General features: G+C 47.0%; 1 protein-coding gene across 1 annotated transcript in view; it reads right to left on the bottom strand.

Annotated features, from left to right (window-relative positions):
• Window positions 1-15: 15 nt before the first annotated feature.
• Window positions 16-25,946, bottom strand: part of PXN (paxillin) — a 46,805-nt gene continuing 20,874 nt past the window's right edge. The window contains exons 2-11 of the mRNA XM_026860031.1: window positions 18,655-18,881; window positions 18,044-18,159; window positions 15,967-16,106; window positions 15,394-15,595; window positions 14,717-14,852; window positions 4,052-4,222; window positions 3,534-3,707; window positions 2,890-2,971; window positions 2,389-2,537; window positions 16-383 (exon numbers count right to left, since the gene is read on the bottom strand). Coding sequence (XP_026715832.1) covers window positions 117-383; window positions 2,389-2,537; window positions 2,890-2,971; window positions 3,534-3,707; window positions 4,052-4,222; window positions 14,717-14,852; window positions 15,394-15,595; window positions 15,967-16,066 — 1,281 coding nt within the window. The 5' untranslated portion in view covers window positions 16,067-16,106; window positions 18,044-18,159; window positions 18,655-18,881 and the 3' untranslated portion in view covers window positions 16-116. The remainder of the gene's footprint in view (window positions 384-2,388; window positions 2,538-2,889; window positions 2,972-3,533; window positions 3,708-4,051; window positions 4,223-14,716; window positions 14,853-15,393; window positions 15,596-15,966; window positions 16,107-18,043; window positions 18,160-18,654; window positions 18,882-25,946) is intronic.

Below are 25,946 nucleotides of genomic sequence, written 5' to 3' on the forward strand. Positions count from 1 at the left end.
ACCCCGCCCCACCCTCCTCCCCTGCCTGGTAAGATTTCTAAATCACAGTAATGTTCAGAGAGACAGAACTGCCAAGGGGGTGGCAGAAAGATGCTTAGCGCCCATCTAGGATGCCTTTAACAGAAGAGCTTGAGAAAGCAGTTCTGGCAGTAGGGCTTGTCGTTCTGTTCTTTGAAGGTTCCTTTGTTGAGCTGCTTGAGGCAGAAGGCACAGACAAAGTGTTCGGGGTGAAATTTCTTGCCCATAGCAGTGATGCAGCGTCCTGTGATGGGCTTCTGGCAACCGGAGCAGAGCGAGCCGCGACGCTCGTGGTAATGCACCTCGCAGTAGGGCTGCCCGTCGTGCTCGAAGAAGCTGCCATTGATGAACGGGATGAAACATTCCTGCAGGAGGATAAAGCGAAGGGGTCACATTGTGTAACGAGCTGGGGATGAAGGCAGCTCCACAAGCTGCCTCTGCTCTGTGGCACAGCCTAGCTGCACTGCGAGCAGGGTAAACTGCTGCCTTTCAGCATTGTTGTGTTGTTCAAAAAGCCAAACTCTGAAGAGTGTCCAAGGAAAGGTTGATAGACAGATACAGCCACAAGCAAGGGAATTAACAACACTCCTCCCGCCAGCTGGTTTCACTTCTCCAAAAAACATACTACAGATGAGCAACTAGATGTGTCCAGCCAGGAGAAAGGAGAACACTCCTTCCTCTGAAATGGGAAACACTGCAACACCTTTCCTGGGTTTGTTTGTTTGTTTTTTGTGGGTTTTTTTAAAATATCTTACTTCAGCTTCCCCACAATAGCATGCAGAAGCAGGGACCAAAACAGACTTTCATGCAGCAGAATTCTGATGAAGACGGGACTGGTTCCAGCTGAGAAAATGAGGCACAATTAATCTTTACAAGTGACCTCTTCAGAATAGCTGGCATTACACAGGTACACTTCATGCAGGATCATCCATCCTGAAACATCTCTGCCAGATACACACACTGGGAGAAACTGTTCTACAGTGCTAATGATTTTGAACAGATGAGAAGAGGATACATCAGCTATGTGCTTATTAGCATCCAGAGCTCCTCACCCTCCTCAGTGTCAGGCAGCTGAGGATGCTACTCTTCAGAACCTGCAATAGAAGCACCCACCACCCCCACAAGACTGGGGAGGCTCCCCTCCTTGTATGAGTGGGCAACTGAGGCAGCAGGGTGTGGGGGAGAGTCGAGGATACTGCCAAATTTCCTGAGCAGATCAGCAGCAAGGCTCAGACAAGACAGATTTCCAGAATCCTGGTTTTGCTCAGCCCCAACACCATCCTCTTCCCCAGAGAGGACACTCAGTATCACACACAGCTGGACCCCAACACGTACACAGAAATCCAGCAAAGAGCACGCAGAGCCATGGATAGCTAAACACTCTCAATATCAGGACGAATGCAGTTTGCCTGCAGCAAGACCAAGAGTTTTCTAATGCTGACAATTAGTTCAATAGTCTCCTTTCTCAGTCAGCAGGACAGCCGAAAAGTCTGCTCTGCTTTAGCAAAAACAGGAAGAGAATCCAGTCTCGCATCCTGGAAGGCATCAGTGCTGGCCCCGCAGATACAGGCAGTGTGGCAGCAGGGGGAAAGGAAAGCAGAAGTGCTTGATAGAAGCCTCAATCTCTGCACAATAAGGCACAGCCCTCCCCAGCCCCGAAAAGACAGGACTGCTATCTTCTGCCTCCACTCTCCGCATGCCATCCTGGGAGCCACAGATAGTTCTGGGCAGGCAATCCCAACAGCATGGTGACAGTCTGCTCTGAGCATCATACCAGCAATAGGCAGCTTGCGGTTCTACTATTTGTTCTGGTCTCTGCCTTTCTTTCCCACTCTAGGAAACACTGGCTGATTTTGCTCATCTCTTGGGGCCTGTAAGAGTTAATATTTGCAAGGCTCTCTGAAAGAGTGCCAAGCATTTAATCTGCAGTATTCCTGTTTATTATGTCTGTTGTATGGAGCCTGCCACTATTTCACTGACTTACATGTTTGTCTGAACAAGGTCGGTCTTATTAGTTTACATTGTCAGATGGAGCATGGAAGATCCTCAAAATCTGATTGCTGAAGCAAATGCTTAGAGAGAAGCTTAGCTTATAATTATTTAAAGGTCACAGAAAATGTCTGTTTATCTGTGAGCTGCTGCAGAAGCCCATAATTGCAGCTGGGAACAGAAAGAGCAAAGCAGCTAGAAAGTTTAATGTAAACAGACAGAGGAACAAGAAGGTGTTTGGTTGCTGACATGTTTTTATCTTGTGGGGCTGGCTGCCCTTCACTACCCCACAGACGCCTTTTCCTGACAAGGGAGCAGATGCCTGCAGGGTGGAAATGAGAGGGGTAGTACAGCAGCAGCAAAGGGCCTTTGGTTTCTTACCCGACAGACAAAGCACTCAGGATGCCACAGGGTGTTCAAGGCAGAGATGTAGTTTTCCAGGATAGCCCGGGCACAGCCTCCACACTTGGGAGCAAACATGTCAAAGTAGTCCTTGCGGCAATAGGCTTTGCCATCCTTCTCATGAAATCCTGCCCAAGGAGAAGAGAGGCAAAGAGCATCAGCTCCTGATCTTTACCTATGGCCAGCCAAGCTCTGCGGGGTAACCAGTGTGGGTAGGGTCATCCTTCCCCCTGCTAACACACACAGCCGGTGGCTGTCCCTTGGTCTGCTGCCCTCCCTGTCCCACGGGCACACACATACCCTTCCTCTCCAGAAGGGAAAGGAAACTACTGCTAGCATCCTTCCCCCATAAACAGCTACATCCCTTGGAATTCCATCTTCAGTAGCTCCCCAGGCACCTCTCAGGCTGTCCCCTAACAGCAGCCCTGCCTTACACACTTGTCTACAGTTCAGGGAGGAGATTGCATAAACCAGTAATACCTTCAGGTCCAAAGAAAGCTCCACACTGGGCACAGAAAAAGTGTTCAGGGTGCCATGTCCTGTCCAAAGCCGTCACCACTTTCTGTTCAGAAGACAAAGTGCAAGTCATGTAAATGATTACTTCAGCTTGGAGGTAAGGGGGTCTGGGTAGGGGGGAAGAACACATTAATGTTGGTACTGACAAAAGCATGCATTAAAATAGACTGCCCTTTAGAGAGCTGAGTCAATTCTCCCCCTGCCTCTGGCTTATTCAGGCTTTCCCCACTGCACACTTTTTTTTTTTACCCTAAAAGGATCTTACACACTGCTTCCTCCCTTATACAGGGCCCCGTCCAGCTCTCAGGACTAGCACTGGTGTCTGTTACTACAAACTACCAACAGACAAAAACTGAGGAATCGTTACTGGAGTGATGGAGCTATTTGGGGTTCTGAAGGAGCTTCAGTGAAGGCAAGAGGGACTAACTCCTCTTACTAGTGTTAAAAATTTGACTGGGCTAAGATGTTCCCCTTTCAGAGGCAGGGCAAAGGAAAAACAGAAGTTCCCAAACAAAATCTTCCATCCAGGACACATGGGTAAAGTGGAGTTTTTAACATCCAAGCCTGCAGCGCCTTGCCAGCACCCTTAATCCCCCCAAGGAACTCACATCAAGGATGGGCCCATTGCAGTAGTAGCAGCGAGGGGAGAAGAGGTTGTGATAGTCTTTCTCGCAGTAGGGTTGACCATCCCGTTCAAAGAAGTTCCGCGACCCAATCTCCTCCTGGCAGTGGGTGCAGACGAAGTGCTCAGGGTGCCAGGTTTTCCCCATGGCTGTAACTACCTGTTGGCAAGACAAATTATGAAGGACAACTCTATCTCCCTCTCCCCTAGACCACATGACAAGATACCAGCTGGAGGTCAGCAAGAATGACAAGTTCTACTACTCAAGTGAGCCCTGGACTGGGGTAGCATGAAAACTGAATTACCTATCATCTCAGGAGAGGGCAGTCCCTCAAGGGCAGGGTAGAGGTCACTGGAGGAGCTTACAGCGTACCTAGCCAGTGGATAAATACAGTACTTCAGTTTCTCCAGCATCTCCAGTCTCTTCAGCCTCACGAAACAGCCCTCCCCATTACTCCCAGCTGCAGCCCAAGACTCAGCAATGAGACAGCACCTTCAACTCACCTGCCCAGCAATAGGCTTCTTGCAGGCTCCACAGACACCTTTGGCAACGGTAGCAACACCCAGTTTGTTCAGGTCAGACTGGAGACTTCCCAGCATGGTGTCCAGCTGACTGCCAGGCTTGGAGGCTGTGGATGGAGGGGAGCTGCTCCCAGCCTTCCCCTGCGCCATGAACTGCAGGGAAGAGAAAACAAAGACTGTAAGGCAAGCGCTGCTGCTTCCAAGATAAATGCCTGCTGTTGCTGACAGTGGCTCCTCTGTAGAGACAGACAGGAGATTGCTAGGAGACAGCAGAAGCCTGTGAGAGACAGGATCAAGTACACACATGTTTTCTGCTCATGCAGAGCCATGCAGAGAGCCTGGGATGTATAACAGCAGAGCTGTGAACCAAAGATTTGATTTTCCTTCACTGGGCACACAGCAGAAGTCACCAGCAGCTCCCAAGCAGTCAGTACAGCACTCTCTAAACCTCTGCCAAAAATCTTTTATTTCATCAGTTCCTGGCCAGCTGACAAAGCAGAGACACTGTCCAGAGGGCCCCTTCCCCTTGACCTCTCTCTATTTCTATGTTGTTGCTCTCTGTTGTCACTTTCTCCTCTCTGACAGAAATCCCTCTCCTCCTCCTCCTACCACCCTTTCAGCTAGAACATCTTCCTTCGCCTCCCTCTGCACCACCTTCTGCAGATCTTTTGGCCAAGTCTCCTTTGTCCCCATCAGGTGGCTCTCACCCCACGCCTGAGCTAAGCAACTGGAAGCAGGAAGGAAATAACTCTCTTGGAGCAGCCTGCTGTTTACCTACAGAGAGGGCAGTGCATCCACAGCAGAGCCCTAGCAGAGAGGACTGCAACGGAAAGACTGCCACGTCTATTGTCAGACAGCTGGAAATGCACAGGGGTGGAGGGAAAGGGATTAAGATAGTTGTCTCAGAGGATGTTCTGAAACTCACAGCACCACAGTACACACAGCTTGGAAAGGCTTCCCAGAGGAGGGGGAGAAATGTTTTACTTAGGTTCAGAACTTATAAGTGTATGTTCTCTTTGGCCACCAAACCCCCCTTTACAGACAAACCACAATAATGAAATGCAGATTATTTTAGCTGATGTAGCACTGCAATAGCTAGTCAGGTTTAGAGACCCAGAGAAGTCCCTCCCTGAGATGCTGGTCTGGAGCACATTTTCTTTTACTAAGAGGATAGATTAAAACAGACATATAATCTACACTTGTGCACAACCCACCAGCCCGCTGCTGGCACAGCCAGGGGAGCAGGGACACAATTCAGAGGCTTCAGAGCCTTGGCAGAACCTGCCCTTCCAGCCGCAGGAGGAGCTCTATTCCCTGTCCTGTACTTGTAGTCAACTAGTTCACTCAATGACAAACCCTGGTTTCTACTTGTTTCCACAAAAATTCTCATGACATAATTTAAGCTTATTTTACACACACACATACACACATACTCCTCAGCCTTACATCGCATGCAGCATGACTCCCAATGGAGTCTAACACACAGCTTTTCCCCTCCTCCCTGCCATCCCATAACTCACCTAGTTACTGTAACTGGACCTCTCCTAGTCCGGAGGCACACAGCAGAACCATCACAGCCCAACATTCTGAGTCTAAAACAAACTCCCTGCCACACAGCAGTTATTTCCTACCAAAGGGTTACAGTGAATCTCCAAAGCACCCCACTGCAAGGAGAGTTCTCACAGAGGGAGGCAGCAGGCCTTTGCACCCAAAGCCAGGCCAGAGTCCCGGGACAAAGCCAGGGCTTCCCGCATGGCACAGCAGGAGGAAAAGTGCTGGACCATGTCAAGAGAAGCATCTCCCTCTCTCACTCTACCAAGGGATTTGCAGCCACCAGGCAGGGCACGCACAAATGTCACACACGAGTGATAAATACCATCTGGAGAGAAAGGAGGTGAGATGAATTCAACATGTAGCAACAGAGCGCTTCACCCTTGCCTGTAGGGACCAGAGGCTCCTGCAAGCCACAGGTGACCTCAGTGCAGGCACAGCCACCTGCACACGCTGCACACGCTGTGCCTGGTACCGGGCCTGGCGAGCCAGCCTCCTCCACAGCTCACAGATCAGTCCCCACCTGAAAGAGGTTTGTTTCCATCTCCTGCACACAATGCCTGCTGCTTACAGAGGACATTCGGCACAGCACCCATGTAAATTCATCATGCAAAGGCCCTTCCAATTCCCACCTTTCACCCCTGAGGTGTGCCATCAGTCTAGTTCAGTTAGGAGCTCTACGAGCAGCAAACCATGCGCTACAGGGTATCATCTACACCGAGCAGACCCCAGCAGCATCTGCAGCACCCTCATCAACGGGCAGAGCACACCATGCTGAGCAATCAGAAAGGAGTTCCTGCCTTCTCAGGGGTGGGGGGGCCCAGGGGTGCATGAGCAGCCAGCAGATTGGCACTGCGGACGAGAGGAGGAGCAGAGGTCACCTGAAAAGTACAACAGTTCAAGATATAAGGTGGTTCCTTGCTTACTGCTTGAGAGCTGCCTGTACACATAACACTGCACACCACTGCACTGCTCATAGTCATTAAGATTTCCCATCATCCTGAAGCTACAGCCCTTCCCTGATGGGACATGCAGAACAGCTCTTGATCGTACCATCTCCTCCCCATGGACACCTGTCTGAACGTGCAAACACATGAACAACTGCTAATCTGCTCCTTCCAGTATTGAGATTTTGCCATCTTTTACTCCCCACACTCCATGAGAGATTGTGGCAGGGAGAGCTGCAGCCTGTGTTTCAGAGCTGCCTTCTTCACCTCAGAGGGAAATAAGTCCCTGCTGCACAAAGCAATCATCAGGACAGACAGGAATCACACACACCCACCCCAGCAGGTTATTGCACAGGCACTGCTGGGATTAGATATTGCAAAACGAGTCCTCTCTCCTATCTAGCAGTTCAGAACCAGCCTTTACCTGAACATTGCATCTATTGAGCTAACAAGTTGGGAGCGATAGCTGGACTGGAAAACACTGCTAAAAAAAACAAACCAGAGAGAGAAGCCTGCCTGCATCTGTGGGAAGAGAGAGTCATCTTCAGTCTGACAGCCAACAGAAACAACTGTCTTGGTGCTAAGGGTCCATGTCTGGGGAGAACACAAACGCCTAGGATCTTCAGAAGGAGGAGTGCCGACAACAGAAAGCTCATGATAATCATCATCAGAAGTTTCCCACTGGAAGAGAGGCTGGGGAGCCAAGCTGAAGGAAGAGGATGAGACTGGACTAGGAGCTGGGGTAGATGGCACATGGGAAGGCTGAGGTGGGAGTGGGAGGAGAGGTGCAGGGCCAGAGGCATGAGAGGGAGCAACATTAGCAGGGACTGTCTTTGCAGCTTCTTTGGAAGGCTGAAGTGGGGGAGAGGCTGGAACAGAGACCGTCCTCCTTGGGGGGAGCGGGGATTCTGGAGGAAAAACCACCTAGAAAGACATGTAGGAAGAAGAAAGGTGAATAAACCCAAAGAGGAACTAACAAGCACTTCCTGCAACAGGAAAGCTGGTTGTTACCAGTATGTTTATCTAAGGGGAAAAAGCAGCAAGAAAGAGAAGGGAACTAGAAAACATGCTTCTCTGTGTAGCTCAAAGAAAAGCACCATCTTATACCCAGAATTTCCGGCACAGGTACAGTACTGGGGAAAACAAAGCAAACCTCTATGACAGACTTCCCAGTGTGGTTTTAAAAATAATCCCCACATGGACACTTGACATGTGATAGCAGCAGACCGCCCAGATACCATCACCAGCACCCTCGATCCCACTCCAGTTCTTAAACCACAAGAACTAGGATCTGCATGCTGGTTCCCTTTTCAGGCCAGACAAGGGGGAGTAGAAAGACTTTGTTCTTTATTTTGTGTTGCTTAGGACACTCAGAAACTTAATCTGCACCTCCACTAAATGCTGTCTGGACAGAGGGACATGCTGGAAATTCCCAGCACATGTCCCTGCTTTCTACCTTCTCTACTTGCTGTCCACCGTTCTGCTCTTCCCCCTGGGGTCTGACAGTGATAATGACCCCCTCTGTCAGCCAGTCATCCTGGCTTTTCCACTCTTCCTGTTCCTGTTTAGCGATGCCCAGTCTGTCCTGCAGCTCCTCAATCAAGCGATCTTGGGACTTGGTCTTGTGAAATATTGCAGGACCTAGTTTACGCCTTGGAGAGAGGTCACGATACATTGGATGCACATTCGAAGTCTCTTTTGTCCTCTTGATTAAAGATTTAATCTAAATGACAAAGGTAATAGTATCAGCAGAGCAGAACAATGTCAGAGCAAGCCCCAAGATGCAACAGCACAAACTCAAGCCATTAGTGACAACTGCAAGCAAGAAGAGTGATGACATTTATTCCACAATGCCAAAATTCTTCTTGGCACAGCCCAGAACAGTGAGTCAGTGCAAGGAAAAACCCCGTAAGGATAATCACAGCAGCCAAAAATAACTGTCTAGAAAAGGAAGGGAAAGATTAACCAGCAGGAAGCCAAGACAGGAGGTGCAGCACGACCACTCCACTGAGTTGTTGCTGTGAAGAAGCCTCAGCATCACAAGGACACAGAGCAGCCTCTCTGTGTTTGCCCTTTACAGGATAAGATTCTTGGTCAGAGATGTCTGGTGCACAGAGCGTACTTCAGCGCTGGAAGGAATACTAACAGCTCCAGCAACGAGACCTAAAAAGGCCAGCAGAGCAGAGGAGCTGCCAACCCAAGCCAGGAACATCCTCCGGTGGCCTGAAACAGCCCTTTAACTTTTCAGAAGCCTCTGTGGACTGAACGTTACCCCAGTTAGGAAATAAAAGTCCATTTCACAGTGAATTTCCTACAGACTACCATGTTCTGTGCTGCTGACTGACATGCAGAAGAGACCACAAGATAAAGCCGAGGATTTCAAACCGCCATGACGTGCAGCTGTTGCTAACACTGCTCAGAGCTGCATGCTGTTAGTGTGGGTGAGTCTGGGCACACTCACACCACACACAACATGTTAGTGCGCTGTCAGAACAGTCCCAGCTAGTACTCATCCTACTCCTACATTCATTCAGTGCCTGCCTGGCCTGATGCAGAAATCCTCTCAATGGGTGGTTTGGAGATGCATGGCAGATCCCATTCAGCTTTCCAGACATTTTCAGGAGATTCTGGATTGACTGCAGAGCTTCTGAACTGCTCATTTTCCTGGTCTCCTCCAGCTTTGTTCATGTTAGCAGTACCTGCCTTCCTAGGAGTTCTCTCTCTGCCCTGCCTCTTCCTGACCAGCTCAGGACAGCCATCTACCTTGGTTTCATGTGGTACTTCAGCTTTTAGATCCCGTCCTTGCTCCACTACAAAGCCCAACTGGTTTTTAGTGTCTGGGAAGACATCCCACCGATCCAGGGCCACAACAGAAGGTTCATACACAGGATTCAAAATGCTGTCATTCTTTGCATGTACCTCTGGCACATGTGCAGACAGCTCCAGGGCCCACAGCTCATCTAAAGCTGTTTCCACATTTCTGCCCTGGGAAGGAAGGGCTGAACTGTCCCTGAATGCTCCCTGCTGATCCAGCTTTTTAGGTATCTGCCCCCGCCCTTCACTATTTAAAGTGTTTGAAATTGGTACAGTTGAGATTTTGGAGTCAGTTCTCTGCTCCTTCTCAGTCTCTTTCACCAAACGACTCTCTAGGCCTTGGGCCTCCACATTAGTAGATCTACACAGAAGCTGCACACTGGAAGCTGGCACAGCCTGGAAAACATTTCTAGAAGGGTCAGGCTTTCTGCTCGGCCAAACCAAGCTTGCAGAGGTCATCTGCTCCCCACGAGTAGCAGAACCAGGAGACACCCACGGTGGGGCCACAGGGACCATTTGTGGCAAACAGGGCATATATGGAGGAGCAGCAGAATGCCCTGAAGTAGGCAGAACTACGGTGTTACTGCCTGCCTCAGTGCAGAGGACTGCTGAGGGGGCAGATGTTGGCACTGCTGAGTCCCCACTGTGACTTGCAGAAGGGTGTTTGGAACGAGATAATGCTGTTAAGTTGCGAGGAGTGTTGCTGGAGGCTGCATTTGCTGAACTGAAAACTGGTTCTAGGGATGGTTCAGAAATCAGCGACATAGTGGAACTAGTCTGCAAAAAGGAGACAGAAGGAATAAGGGGAGAAAAAGATAGAGATAGAGGTAAGGAGAAGAAAAAAAGCAAAGAATTAAGCATTATAGCAATCAAACCTCCACATCAAAGAGCCATGTTGATCCAAAGCATTACTTCCAAAAGTAAGGAAGGAAAATGAGATATCAAAGAGCAGAACCAGTATGATATTGTGCTGATCTTCACATGAAATTACAGGAGATTAAGTTCTACAGCCACCAAAATCCTTTACTTATGCCCTCCTCCTAAGTGATAGCTCCTGTGTTAACCTGCAGCTGTGACGGGGTCATGCAGCAGCCGCTAGGAAGCCAGCTACAAACCCAGGAATGTCTAGCCTGTGAGTGAAGGTCACATTAACTTACTCATAGTCAGACATGTAAATTTTACATTTCAAAGCTGAAAAAAAAAAAAGCAATCAATGAATAGAACAAAGCATGACATTTTCTTCTTGATACACTAATAAAATGCTCCAGTTGGCTGAGTTCATGGCAATGAAAACAAAGCTTCAGGGCATTCACAGCATGAACAGATGACATGGGCTTTGTTCTATTCACATCACTAATCTCACCTTGGATGTGACACATTCTGAATCTATTCGAGTCTGTCAGTCACTCCACGCCCTTGTAAGCATTGCTTAGGTGGCTAGATTAGCCTCTTTCCCTTAGGCCAAAGGGTCCACATTTACATCATAATAAAATCACTATTAATTTTGATCCAAAATACACTCTAACAAGAGCAAGTGATACAGAGTTTTTCATTCTCCTTGACTTACAGGGTCTTTTGAAAACAGAAGATCATGGTTCTTCCTTTCCCCATTTTCAGTGGTTCCTGGCAAAACTCTAAGAGATATCCTTTTTCTTAAAAAGGGAAAATCAGAACAGTGGCTTGGACAAGTTCACACAGCAAGTCAACCAAAGACCAATGCTGAGCTCTAACAGTTTTATAATCATATCCACAAAGGATTTCCAAATCCAAGAGCTCTCAAGACCTGCTCTGATACTTAAGTCACATTTTCCAAAGAAGCCTCAAGAAGTTAGATGTTTATGATCTAAGATAGTGGGGCACATAACTTCCTAAACCCATGTATAGTTTCTCAGTCTCTATTTACCTTTCTGAGATACTTATCACGAATAAAAGGATAAAATTAATCACAACATGCACAAAATTTTCCAGAAGATTAAAGAGATATATACCTTCAGCTGACTCAAGCTGCTACCATCTCGAGGGGTCAAGAGCTGGCTCACACACATTTGTGTGTCACAACAGTAGTGCTACAGGGAGACTGTGCTTAGAAAAGTAGAGCAATGGGGGACCACAATTTCTTAGAGATTGCTCCTCCCCTCGAGTAGCACAGCAAGGCCCACAGTCACAGCAGAGATGAAAAGTACTAAGTACATTCAGTAGGTCAAAAGAGGGAATTTCCCAGTATTGTGTTTCCCCTGTATTTTGCCTAAACTGGATGCACCTGTAAAAGTAACCCAGTTCCCACTTAAGTTTCCAGACATCCTAAAATGAAGTCAGTCATTTTCAAGGCAAGACTACCATTTTGCTCAAAAGCAAGTGTTCTCAGCATATTAAAAAGATACTAGCTCCAAAATAAGAGCAACGGTTAAACACTCATCAGTAATAGAACAGTTAAATACAAGCATCTAGCTATGCAGTAAGCAGGCATCATATTACACAGAAATGGCAGAGGTTGACAAAACAAGTGCATTAAGCAATCTAGTGCTCACAGACTGATGAGCTAGATAAGCAAAATCAAATGGATTCTGTAAGCAAGAAGAATGAGCAACTCATTAAAGCGAGCAAAAGATGATAAAGGGATAATGTATCAGTCTGTAATAGCACCTTTTACTCTGGGGTATGAGGGAAATTAAACATCAGTGTTTCCTTGCACCCCCACCTAATGCAACTTCTAGTTGTACCAACTCCAACTAGTCACACATCATACTCAGTTTTTCTGTCCTATTTCTTGCAACTACATACAGGTCTGGCACTTGAACAACAGCCTTTCATCTTCCACCTTTGCAAACACTCCACTTCTCTTCCATCCTGCTACTGGTACAGACTAGAAATTCATTTTTACAGACAAGCTAACACCACTAGTTGGCACAAACACAGAAGGTAAAACCAAACAAGGATTGAAGGGAAAATTAAGCAACCTGGAGGACAGGAAAAAGTAAAGTAACGATTAAAAACAGCCAATGACAATATTAACAAAAGGAAAACGATCACAGAAGCCACGCTCTTTGTGCTTCAGGAAGAACGTTTAGACAAGATCAGTTCAATGCCTCATGAAAAGGCATTTTAGACTAGATGTCAGGAAGTATTTCTTTCCAGAAGGGGTTGTTAGGCATTAGAATGGGCTGCCCAGGAAGGTGGTGGAGTCCCCATCCCTGGAGGGGTTGAAGAGACGGGTTGACCCAGCGCTGAGGGATCTGGTGTAGTTGGGAACTGTCAGTGTGAGGTTAATGGTTAGACTGGAGGATTTTCAAGGTCCTTTCCAACCTAGCTGATTCTGTGATTCTATGAAAATACTAATGCTGTATTTATAAAGGCCAAATCTTAGTCTTGCTGCATTTCAGTTTGCTCTCAGAGCCCAACCAGAAACTAAGCCAGGCAGGCAGGCAGTATTACAGAAAGCAGTTCATCTCTGCCATGCAGGTTTTTTTGGAGTTGCACAAAGATTTTTAGGACTCTTCTCAAGACTGCAAAGCATTTGAACACCCACACTTAGAAATGTCCCCTCCCTGTATCTTGCAATGAAAACCTATGCTGGGCAAGGTCATTCTCAGTTGCCAAGAGCTCACCTAGGAGCAAAGGCTGGTGGCAGCAACCACACCCTGAGCTTGTTTTCTGAGCCTTGAGAAAAGCAGCAGGGGCACTAGGTGATAGCTCTCAAGCTCCCACAGCATGTGGAAGGAACAAGGCAAGGTATGCCAGCAGCACAGGCGGGAACTCTTCTCCAATTTCACAGTTTTTTCAACCAGGCTGAACAGACATTTGTGGGTATCCTGCACTCTAGCCTAGGACCTAATATGGAGGAAAAAGGCAACGCTAAGGTGTCAATATTTGCAGTTGACTAAACACACACTACAGTAAGTCTAGAGAAAACAGTGAGTAACTCCTATATTTTTACAAAATGAAATACTTGTGCCAGAAATAGCAGACTGAATGCAATTCTAGCAAGTGCAATGCAAGCGAAGTGCTGCAGAGCATGCATGCTCATTCCCAGCAATGTGTGAACTCACACACTTGGTCAAAACTCTGGGTATTGTAACAACCAACAACCTGAAACCCAGAGCACACATCAAAAGTGCTCACATGAATAGGGGCACAGAGCACAGACAGAACAACAAACAGCAAAGCTGCCACTGAATGTCCTGTCTACCTCTCCTCAGCTCTGGCTGCCCCACCTACAGTCATGGTAGGAGAAGATGGAGTTCAGCACAGGCAAGAAGCACCAAGCATCAGCAGAATCTTCCATGTGAGGAAAAAACAGAGTTAGGAACTTCCTTAGAATTAGAAAGCAGACTTGCATGTGCATGTAAGAAAGGCAAACCCAACAATGACGACAGAGAGACTATATTAGGTATTTGCTTTCTCTACCTCTCTCAGACCAAATTCAATTAAATAATTCAGTAAGGCTATAAGCAAAGCAGATGAAAGTAGAAAGAAGAGAAAATATTTTTCATTTTGCTATGATTATGGGTAAATGAAGTGTCATGAAAATAAGCTCCATAGTTAATCATCTAGTGCAGGAATGATAACATACAGATATGAATAAAAGAACAATTTATCCAAGTACGTATGCCAAGTGCTCCACGTATGAAGATGACCATGGGCAAGTTACTCCTGAGCTTATCCTATTATGGGATTTTTTATGTGCTACTTGTGACTGAAGTAGCAGTTCTTTTCCAACACAATAGTTCGATTTCCAAACAAGATTCTGAATAGTATTTGCCATCCTCTGCCCCCACAAGAAGCTGAGATTTAATCCCACTTTGAGGTGAATAAGAGCTATTGTTTTAAGATGGAAACCTTTGAAGTTTCCACCTGCCTGATGCAAAGGCTTCAGTGCTCACACCACATGCCTGGAAGATCCTCCTTGGGAAAAGTACATCAGGGTAAAAATACGCTCCAAAGAGGAGGGTCATCCCACAGAACAGAGGAGCCTGGTCTCTGTCAGTAAGCAGACTGGTGTCCCATGCTCCCTTACTTCTTGTTAAGTTGTAGCACAGAAAAATAATTCACCCTGTACTGAGCAGTACATTGCTCATTATCTTTGACAAACAGACAAACTGCAGAACCGAAGGAAAAACAGATCCCGTAACTGCCTTACTCTGCCAGTGATGAGAATTTATAGCAGTCAGGAACACCTACAGCACAAATACCACCACAAGAAGTTTCTCAGAACAAGTTTGAGAGGTAAAGAGGGCATTCTGGAGACTAAACAAGGTCAACAGGTGTGGCTAATGGGCAAGAGAGTCTGAGGGTGGGGAGGGACAAGACGAAGGATTAAGTTGTCATGATAGGTTACCTTAAAGTCAGAGAGAGATGCCATCAGCTCATCCAGTTCTCGTGTAGCTGAAGAAGCAGATATACGGGTCTGCTGCTGACTGGCGGTGACCCGCTGGGGGCTGCTCACCTCACCTTGGCTCACAGTGATTGCAGGGCTGTCAAGGGGAGAAAAAAAAAAAAAAAGAAAAAAAAAAAGTACATTTAAGCCTAAGAGAGCGCTCCTAGACTGAAAGTCCCACTGCTCCCCCAGGAAAGCACAGCATGATGGGTTTCATCAGCAGTGTCCACCCTGGCCAGCCCTCCCGCAGACCCAGCTTCCACAACACAGACAGACCCTGTCTCTCTGCCAAGTCTAACATGAGTTTGTACACACACTCACACATACACACCCCCCGCATCCATTAGGAAACAGATGATGACCAAACATTTATTTTGTCAGACAGTGGGTGTTTGTGATCATCTATAAATCTGAGTTTGAACAATCCACCTCTTCTGTATGAAAAAGTACACGTCACGTTACAAGTAGATAAAAGAGCATCAGCATCTTCATGCACTTGCTTGGTTCCCAACTCTTTAAATAAAGCCCATCTTCTGTCTGTCACTCTCCTGCAGCATCTGTCCCTACACTACAGTCACTATTCTCACAAGAGTCTGTGCCACCCCACCCAAGCCACCAACCACCAACCCACCACTCACACTGGACTTGGCACAGAACTCTCCAGCTCATCCAGCAGGCTCTCCACACTGGGACGCACATCTTCGATCCCACGTGCACCATTTCGCTTTGGCTTTTCTTTTGTAGGAGGAGCAGCCTTCCCTCCCACAGAGCTGCTGTTCTCTGGGACAACATAGTGAGATCCAGTCACGCTGGGCAGTGATGGGCTTCTGCTGGCTTCATCTTGAGAAAGAGGAGCAGAAAAGAGTTATTCAGACCCTTAGATCCATACATACATGCTAATTATAGGCAAGAGCAACAAATTGCCCAGAAATCTTATGGATCATCCATCTTTGAGGATATTCAGAACTTAACAGCGTAAGGGCCTGAGCAACCTAATCTAACTTCAAACTTTAGTTCACCCAGTTTTGAAGTCAGCCTTGCTTTGAGCAGGATGCTACACCACAGACCTCGAGAGATCCTACCCATATTAAATCAATCTTTGATCAGGGGCTGGAGGGGTCTCCCTCAGTGAGGACGTTAGAAGGGAAAAGCAAGATACTGTTTTGAGAATTAAACTAACCACTCCTACCAAGTATCTTGCTATTCCTTACCTGCTGGGAAGCCACTGGCGGGATTATGTTGAACGGCATTCAGTTCCAGAAGAAGTCTGTCCAGTTCTGAGAGGTTGCTGCCCAGAGAGGAGCTGGTCATTGTGGGAGATGGTTCTGCAGACTTCTGCTTGTTTGGGAAACTAAAGATAAAAGGGAAATGTGAAACTTCTATGTCAAGACACAGTAGAAGGATGGAGGGAAACTTACATTAAGTTCACAAAGTTTCCACATGTACTGTATTCTTTTTAAGTTGACGCTTTTAGCTCTGGGGAAAAGAAGATGTGGCTTTGTGAAGTAACTACAACAGCCACTGCTCAGCCACATCTTCAGTTGTCAGTTACAAAGAAATAGCATTGATGGACAGGGCCTCAGATTTTAGGACTGTGTGCTGTAGCAAAGAATCAACCGTCTGCAGATCCAAGGCAAACAGAACAGCAGCAGAACCATCAGCTCGCACACAGAAAAATTACTTGTTTCTGCCGACATTACACCAAACAGCAAAATCCTCCCTCTGAAGGAAGGGAATGCAGGGCTAGCACAGACTGGAGAAAGAAGAAAAGTACAGTCCTCAAGCTGTCAACAAAAAGTCAGGAGCAGCAGGTTATGTGGTAGCCTCTTGCAGCACTCAAGGTCTCTTTTCAAGTCCTCAAGCCTTTAGTTTGGGGACCTCTAATCAATTTATAAGAAAGTAATTTGAAACTGTTCTCTACTATGTTAAATACACAAGCCTTGAAAGAAGTGTACCTGTGCACAAGTGTGTATAAAACACTAGCTGTAATTATTGCTTACCCTATATGGGTGATCCCATTTACCACACACAACTGAAAACTGTTTCAAAGCAAAACCTAGCACCAATGTAGTGATTTTTATAGTAATTACACTGTAATAACAGTCCTCCTGTCATCAGTGGCAGAGAAATTATTTTCTCCTAGTTTTACAAAAGAAGAAACAACTTCTAATGCTCTAGAGGTTCCTATTTCATCAAAAAGATACTTTCCAAATCCAAAATGGGAACTTCTGGCTTGTTCACACCACCACATAGTGCTCAGAGAGTTAATATGTTACAGGCTTTAGGACCCTGACACCTGTCATACCAGTAACAAGTACAAAATTCCATAAGGGCAGTTATCTTTTTCTTCAGACAAAAAAAAAAAAAATCCATAAATGCAATCTGAGGAGGGCATACTTCATCCCGAGCTAAACACACAAGCTACAATTCAAACCAGAACCAAGCCATGCCAGCCAGACCCTTGTACAGGAGGACTTATGGCTGTAATTACCTCGATTTTGTACTAATTGCATACAGTCATCTGAAAAAATTGCAATTACTGACTCCATTGGGCCATCTCTGGATATGCCTGCCTCTAACCAGAATTAGTTTGGCTGAAAGCTCAACAGGAAGAGCTAGGCATGGTTAGAACACAGCACCAGAGTAACACCAGTCTCCACAATGTAAAAAAGGTACCCAGGACAGAGTGAACTCTAGAGGGCCATCAGAGATGGAATTCTGACAGCCTCTTCCTCACTCAGCCCCATGTCAACAGAAGGGTCTGTCCTATAGCACAGGCTACTCATCCAACCTCTCAGTGTAAGAGCAGCTGCCTTTGTGAGTATAAACTCATTATCTACCTGTCATCTAACAAGATGAAAGTTTAAAGCAGTTCAAATTTACTTGAAAATTCAAGTTACTGCACATGCTGCTATGCCACAAGTAACTGAGTTCCCCGGGATACCTGACCCAAAGGCCACCCACTTCCTACAGAATTTTTGTGTGGCTTAACAAGGGGATGGATTTTTCACCTGTCTCTGGATCATATCCTCCACAACACAATCCAGATCCTTTTCTGTCTGATGGAGCCTTAGGCTCATCTGCAGCTAAGCAAATCAAAAGGCTGGGTCAATGTTTGAAGTGAGCATGAAAGGTACAGTGGTGTCTTACAAAAGAGGTAATCAAAACTGACACAGGGCAACATAACATACACAGGGAGCAGTGTTTGCTTCCATTTACAGAAGGCAGCTTGAGCCACAGCAGGCACAAGCTGTGAGTCAGTCTTATCTTTTAAGAGAGACAAGATACCTGTAGACGTGTTCCTCTTCACTGGCACGGGGAGAAGGAGAGCTGAGCCCGTCTCGAGGAAGAGAGGCACTGGAGCTTTTGGCACTAGAGCTGTATACAGGAGACTGGGACTGAGGCTGTGGAAATGAGACTTGCATTGGAAACACAGAACACAAAGCAAATATACTACTGCATTGCAGCCCCAAACATACATACTGCAGAACAAAACCCAGAGGAAGAAAAAAAAAAAAAAAAATCTGCTATCTAGCCAAGCCAGCCTCTACCAGATGAGCAACACCAGGAACAACTCTTCTCCACTTGCTTCAGATTTGCCTATGAGTCGCAGATCTGTGCTGGAAACAGTCTGCTTTCCACAGGCCACAAGACGATGACTAACACTAATCTCATCACACTATCATTCTGTCGGAACAGTGACAACAGGTTTCAAATTATTTTTTGCATTTTGCTCCGACCAGCTAGTTCTATTAAAAACCCACATCTCCCTGCATTTCCCAACTCTGTTCACAGCCATACACATCCTCGGTGCTTGCTGATCCCTCATCTACCTCCTTGAGAAATACTGCACCAACAAAACAAGCATGCACTCTCCCCATCCACATACGTTCACTTACTTGCTGGTGGACGTATCTGGATACGTTGGGTTGCCACTGGTCTAAGGGGTCAATCACAGTGCCATTCAGGGCCTCATTGGAAGGCGGCGGGGGCACTGGAGGTGGCACAGCAATCTCCTGGTACGTGTGGTTTCCAGTTGGATAGGAGTAAGGTGTTTCCTCCGTTAGAAACACTGGTCGTTTGGAGATATGTGAGGTGGTGGATTCCAGGTCTGCCAGTAAGGCGTCTGCAGGAAAGCAAAAAAACCCACAAACACCCCCCATCAACATGGTAAAATCCTGGGCTACAGCTTTCTCTCTTTCATCTCATTCAGGATATCTGTAACCGCAGGTCTTTGGGACGACTTCATCTAAGCAATCTACTAAATGCCCTGAAAAACATTACTGCAGCCCAGGACCGAACAGGTTAATCAAACTTCGAGTACAAAGAAAACATCAAGAGGTAACAAAGCAACCAGAAAAACTGTCAGTCTCAGATTTTTGTCTTAACTGGAAAACCACCCAACAGCTAGTTTCACTGCACCCTGCAGAAGAACAGCCTAGGAGAAACCTGCCCAGAGATCGACTCGCAACAGGATATCGACACAGACTAATTACAGGGCCCACATCATCACAGAGTCATTTACTGTGGCCGCAGGCACTGCTTTCTGCAGGAAACGAGATCTCAGGAGGGGTTTTCTCCAGAGTCTAAGGTAGTGGAAGAAGCATGAAACTTTCAAATGAGTCCATCAGTGCAGCAGGAGTATGCGTTTCAGTTTTCCTAACAAAAATCTCTCTCAGTATATCACACAAACAGTTAACTAGTTTGCAGAGGCTGCCAGGTAAACGCCATTTCTTCTCCTGGAAACAATTCTGAACTTGCTGGGTGGAGACTGCTCACAAATTCCTGAAGAGAAGAAAAACTTCCACCAGCTAGAAACACCATCACTCATGCCAGGCAGAGGAACCCACGTCACACAATCAGCATCTCTCAGAAATCTTAACGCAGGAAAAATGCTCTCCCTCAGATATGGGACATGAAACGACATTTCCATCTTTCTGGATTTCTCCTTGCAAACTACCCTCTGCCCATCCCCAACCCTGCACTCTTCCGCAGTGACTCACAGACAAATCCTGACTTGTTGGACCTTCTGTCCTGTGAACCCACCCTGCAGAGCCCACTGCAGTCCCTGGCGGGGAAACTCCAGTGAGCAACTGCAGGTCTGCACTGTACTCACTTTCTAAAGAAAGCCTCTCTGGCCGGGTGCCCAGCCCTCCACTGGGGCAAGCTCTAGCACACCTCTTTAAGGCTATTAGAGAGGAGCTGGTTCACCAGGGACATCAGCACTCTCCATTATAAGAGCATCAGGACATACCTGGCAGGTCCCTTTAGCGATGTGGAATTCATCCAGACAACAGTAACGCAACTTTGGCAGCATTAATGGGGGGGGCTCTCAGTAACCCCCTGGATCTCCCTCCCCTCCACACAGACCCAACTGTCTTCAGGTAGTCTCAGTTGGCAGGATTTGTCCTTCTCCTCACACACACAGCAGGTACTTGGTACTCAGGTTTGGGTTGTGAGGGGTCGGCCTGAGCACAGCCACCCCGCAGCATCCTTCACCAGGGTCACAAGGAGCTGAAGTTATCAGGTGGCACCAGAATAGCAACAGAGCAACTGCTCGCCCTAATGGCTGCCTACCGGCTCCGAGAGGGCAGGCACCTGCCAGCTCCAAGCCACTTCCTGAGCAGAGCAGACCACATCAGCCAAGGCACTTAGCAACCCTTCAAGACAATATATTAAAGGGTCAAATGGAGGACAGTATTAATGCATTACAAGATGAGGAAGGTGCTGCTTTTATATTCACTCTCTTCCACAAACCAAAGCATCACAAAAGGAAAAAAAAAAAAAAGTCTTTCCCTCAGAGAACAGAATACATCCATTAGCAAATTAAACACTGCATTAAATTAACTCTATACACCTTTCATTTAGACAAAAAGATGCTCCAAATCATTTAAGCCACAGGCATCTTCCTAGAGGGGCCAAAATACCCCAGAAGCAGATTCTCCAAAGAGATACAAGTTTTCTGCAGCTGGGAAAAAATGAACTTAATCTTCTTTTTAAGCAAAAGAACAGCTGGTGGATTCCAGAGTGAAGGCACATACCTCAAGGGAACTGCTGAAGAGCTGCAATTCCTTCAACCTGGCAGGTCCTGTGACTGGAGGTTTCCTGCACACAACCTCCAAGCGAAGTGCTATCCGAGAAGGTGTGGTTTTTGCTTCTCCCCACCAATGACAAAGGCAAATCAAACTCCACCAGGAAGTGAAAATCCTCTGAGGGTGTTGGGCTCCTCCAGCCCTGCAGAGGGGACCCAAACCATTTTTCCACCCCCAGCCCTCACTGCAGGACAGGCAGATGTAACCATCTCGCCGCAGAATCACCTCCTCGGCTCAGCACTCTGCTGAATGAGCCATCGGACAGAAAGCCACTGCTTTTTACTAACGGCACAGAAGCAATCCGGCTAGATTTACGGGTTTACTTTTACAAGTCTGCAGAAGAGGGGTCTGGAAATGGCAGGAACACTCTGCCCCCAGGTTGTGAAGGAGTTAAGGAGAAGACATTACAGTTTAATGATTAACTTCCCCCATACCCTCCCCCTTCCTGACTTGAGCAAACAAGGCAGAGCTGAGGAACAGCTGAGGGAGGAGAAAAGGCTGGAGAGGAATCACTCGGTTACCCAAACTGCACTTCAACTTTACAACTGATAGCGAAGCAGTTGCAAGAAGGCACCAGACCACCCGGTGGGACAAGAAAAGGAGCAAGCCAGGCATTCACACACCAGCTTATGGGGGCAAAGAACCCCTCCTCGTGCTTGCTCGCCCCATGTTCTGCAGACCCTGGGGCCACCCTTCCTCACGCCCCAGCCGCCCCTCCGAGCTCACAGCCACAACAGAGGGAAGGTCTTCCCCATTCCCGCCCATCCCCATTGCTGCTTCCAGCCACAAAACCCGTTCTCCAATCCAATTCCATCAGCCACCACAGTTCCCTGAAGTTTTGCTGGACTGGGAAGCTGTGCCTGACCAACGTGGACAGTAGAGGTGCCCCGAGGAGGGCATGGTGGGAGCGGTGGTGGCACAGTGCCGGCTGAGTCCACCCCACCTTTCGGGGCTTCATCCTGCGAGAGGCAAACGACTCTTCGAATCACTGCCTTGGAGCTCAACCTAAGGAAGCTGCAGTCCCAAAGACTGTCAAAACCCAACCAAAGGGATTAACCTTTTGTTTTCCATGCAGCACCTCACCCCAAGAGGTCCCAAATCATTTAAGATTTGTACAACTTTTTAATGCTACCAGAAGACAACGTGAGATAAGAGATGATGAAAAAGAAGGCAGATTTATTAATGGAAAAAAAAAGATGCATCGCTCTTTCACACACTGGACCAGACAGCTGTAACCTGATGAACTGTAACGAAGATGCTGTGCTTTGTGCAGTGCTGCACCTCATGCCACAAGGACAGAGATCACTACAGTGACCGCTCCTTAAACAGAAAATTAAATACTTAAATAGAAATATTAAAGGTTCGATCGATTCACTGGGTAATGAAGTGTTCCTTCCCAAGGCGACTCCTGAGGGACAGTGCTGCAGGAGGTGTAAATCAACCAGTTAGTCCCTCCCAGTCCGCAGGAAGCGGGTGACTGGATCAGCCCAGCGCACCGAGGCGGAGCAGTTCACACAGCCACCGGCCAGAGGGCACCGCTGCATCCTTACAGGGACCCAGGAACCGGACACCAACGGCCAGCTTGGCAGAAACTTCACCTCCCTTGTTCACCCCTGCAAGAGTCGGGAACCCGTCCCTGTTCTGGGCACGCAGAAACTTTCTGCCAGTGCCCCGTGTGTTTTATCTCCCCACGGGGAGGTGCCTCCACACCAGCACACGCTGCAGCATCTCAGGGGCTATGGCCCAGCACTCTGGAGGCAACCACACACACTGACCTCCCCGGTTTTACTGCTGCCCCAAATACTATCTCAAATACTGCAGAACAGCTTTAAGAGGCAGAATGTCTCCAGGTTAAAAGATGAGAAATTCATTTATCTCTAGAGGATAGATTTAACCATTTTGTAGCAATAAAGTAAACCAGACAGGCTTATACTAGATCTTCAAGCCGTTGCTCCTCCACAGGATCACCCCTCCTTCCACTCTCACCCCTACAAGAACATCAAAACATCAACTCACAGGCAAGTCGACAGAGTGGAATCACACAGTCCAGTTTCCAAAGACTCAGTAGGGCTCAGCCGACCCACAGGCATGGGCTATGAATCTAGAAATTTCTATTTTCCACTCCATTAACAGCATGCTGCTCAGTGGGGTGTGGAAGAGAGAAGGATATTTGCTAAAACACCACCAACCCAGACACTCCTGCTTGTCATCACTGTGCTGGTGTAGTCACACAGCTGATACAACCCCAACTCCCTGCAGCACAGGGCCTCTCAACATGAGCATGCCACCGGCTCAGGTAACACCCCAGCACCCGGTAAAGCTGCATGCAAACATGAGACAGAGGCACAGAAGGACGCAGTCCTCCCTCCACTGGGCAACCCAAAAATTACATGCTCCACTGAAATGACATTCAGGCCAGGAACTACTCAAACCACATCCTCCCCAATATGGGAGGACATTTGTGTTCACATTCAAGTGTTTTTTTCTACAGAAAAACCGTGGAGGAGGGACAATTAAAGAATGATATGACGTTTGATATCTTTACTGCTATAAAGCACTCCAAGACATCTGGAGGTCCAGGTGCACTGATTTGTCCCCCTCTCCCCTCCCTTTTGCCAAAACTCGTTATTAACTATGAGGTTTCTGGGATTCTGGTCTTCAAATCCCACACACAGCCCTGCATATACATTAGATATGTATGAGTGGCCCTTAATACCAACTGCATTGCTTCAGGGTAGCTCCCAGCATCTGCCAAAGTTCTGCTAGTCATTTGGAGAGCTTGGGAAAAGAACTCTCAGGCTGATGTCCAATGCATTGAACCACTCAGAAAAAAAATCCCTTTTATGAGGAAAATCAGCAAGATGAAAGAGCAGAACAATACTGTAGGGTAAGTCCCATTTACCAATTCAAGCTGCACTGAAAAGAATAATCATCCCCCAAGTTATATACTGCACATTCCTGCGCTATCTCCCCAGCCCACACCTCTGTCAGGCCGAGGAACAGCTCATGCATTCCAGGGGCTCCGACGCAGGCTCCTTCACCATCACTGCGTGTCAGCACTCGCTGTCCTGCAAATGCAGTACCCTCCAGCAGAAATGGCCTCGTGTGCAGCCGCTGGGGCACATTCTTCAGCTTCCCATATCCCAGGTTTGTCTGATAAAGAACAGTAACACCAGCCTAGAGATCACAACACAGTTCTGTGATACAGAACAGGAATGGGTAACACCGGTACCCCTTTGTACTGATGCACACATCAACCCCCTTTTCTATAAATCCAAGCCACACTCAGCCCCCTTAAAGTTATTAAAAAGAAAATATATATATATTTGCATGCATCTTCCTATGTGTACCAAAACATGCTTTGTTCATTCCCCTCTTCCTGTGCCTTCTGTGCATCTCAGAAATGCTCCTGGATTAAGGTGAAGCAGAACACATCATGAACTAGTTCTGGAAAAAACGATGTGACAAGGCATCACCAAATACACATTTGCCAACTGGCATCACGCAGCTTTTGAATGCTAATTTTCCCTTGAGCAGTAAATAGTTTTCCACTATTCATAAGCAGTCTAGGATTATTGTTATCTTTTTTTTTTTTTCAAGTGAGGCAATTTAGAAAAATCTAAATTTGCCTTCCTCTGTTAAGGAGAAGCCTTCTACTACTGAGTGTCCAGCATAACTCCAGTGTGTACAAGGGCTAGAGAGACACAGCATACTCAGTCAGCTCAAAGATGACAGCATTAGTGCCAGAAGAGAGAAAACTACCTCAGATTTCCATATGCAGTTCATCTCAGCAACTGAGGACGAGCTGTTAAGCCATGCTGACACAGCAAATAAAATGTTATCAATATAGGAAGTATAACAAAAGGATGGTGGTCAAATTTTCTTCTACAGCTCATCTACTGCTGGGGGAGGAAGTAGAAGCATAACTGAGGCAAGATATTTCAAATGCCTCAGATATCAGCCTTTCATTTTCAACAGCTGAAAGCCACATCTGCGCACCCATCAAACCGCATGTTGCCTGTAGTTCTGCTTCTTGCATGGGACATCTGGAAAGCAAGCAACACTGGCGACAGGATTCTTCATCCAGCCACCACAGAGAGCAAACACGTTCAGCCAGAGTCCTATCTCCCCCAACATCTCTACTGCCACATGTCCCCAACAACCCCGACACAGCACGCTGGCTCATCAGGATGAGATGTCTGAGCACAAAGTACAGTACTTCCTCTAATGCAGCTAGAGAACAGGTGTCTGCACCTCCCCTGTTCTTCCCCAGGCCCCTGTTTATCCAAATAATAGAACTGCTACAGGTTTTCCTGGCTTAGGCAGCAGAAGATTCCCAGAGGACTGGCAAATGGAAATAAAAAGCAAGATAGCCATAAGGGCAGGTCTATCATGTAAAGTCCATGTCTTCATTTAATGGTGTCTCACTCAGCATAAGACAAATTGCAGACCCCTCATATGCACAATGACACACCATTCTCCAGCCCTTTTTTCTTAATACCTGTAAGGTGGTGAATTCAAATCCTTGATCTTTGCTGTCCCCTAGAACGAGGGGAATTGCACCTCCGGAACTGAACCTTGAGCTTCCAGCCTCATCTAAGCAGCTTCTTTGTAAAATCTCCAAATCCAAACTTTAAAAATCTCATTAGGTTCAAGTGAGTCTTTTCTCCTCCACCTCCAGGAGTAGATGCAACACATACAGGGAGACAGCTCAGGGCAGTAACCTAATCCCTGGCAAGACAGTTTTACATTGTGAGTAACTGCAGAGGAATGGGGAGCTTGGGTATATTTATCCTATTAAATAGCCTTTCAAATGAAACATTTTCAATGCCCTAGAAGAGCTGCATCAAAAAGACTTGTTGGAGCCTTGCTGCAGAGCTTCTCACAGCCCTCGAGTTTGAGTCTGGAAGGGGTGGGGAGCCCCAAAGACCAACACTGATGACAGAATTCCCTTTTTAACAGCAGCTGTGACTTTTCTCAACAGAATGGAAAAGCATTAACAGAAATAGGAAAACCAAAACCAAACAGGTGAATACAGGCATTGACTTCCAGGTAAAAGAAATTTAATAAAAGGTTCTTAAGGCATTATATTCTAATCA

Source organism: Athene cunicularia, assembly GCF_003259725.1.
Source record: "Athene cunicularia isolate RWA chromosome 15 unlocalized genomic scaffold, athCun1 chr15_part1, whole genome shotgun sequence".
NCBI classification, from domain to species: domain Eukaryota; kingdom Metazoa; phylum Chordata; class Aves; order Strigiformes; family Strigidae; genus Athene; species Athene cunicularia.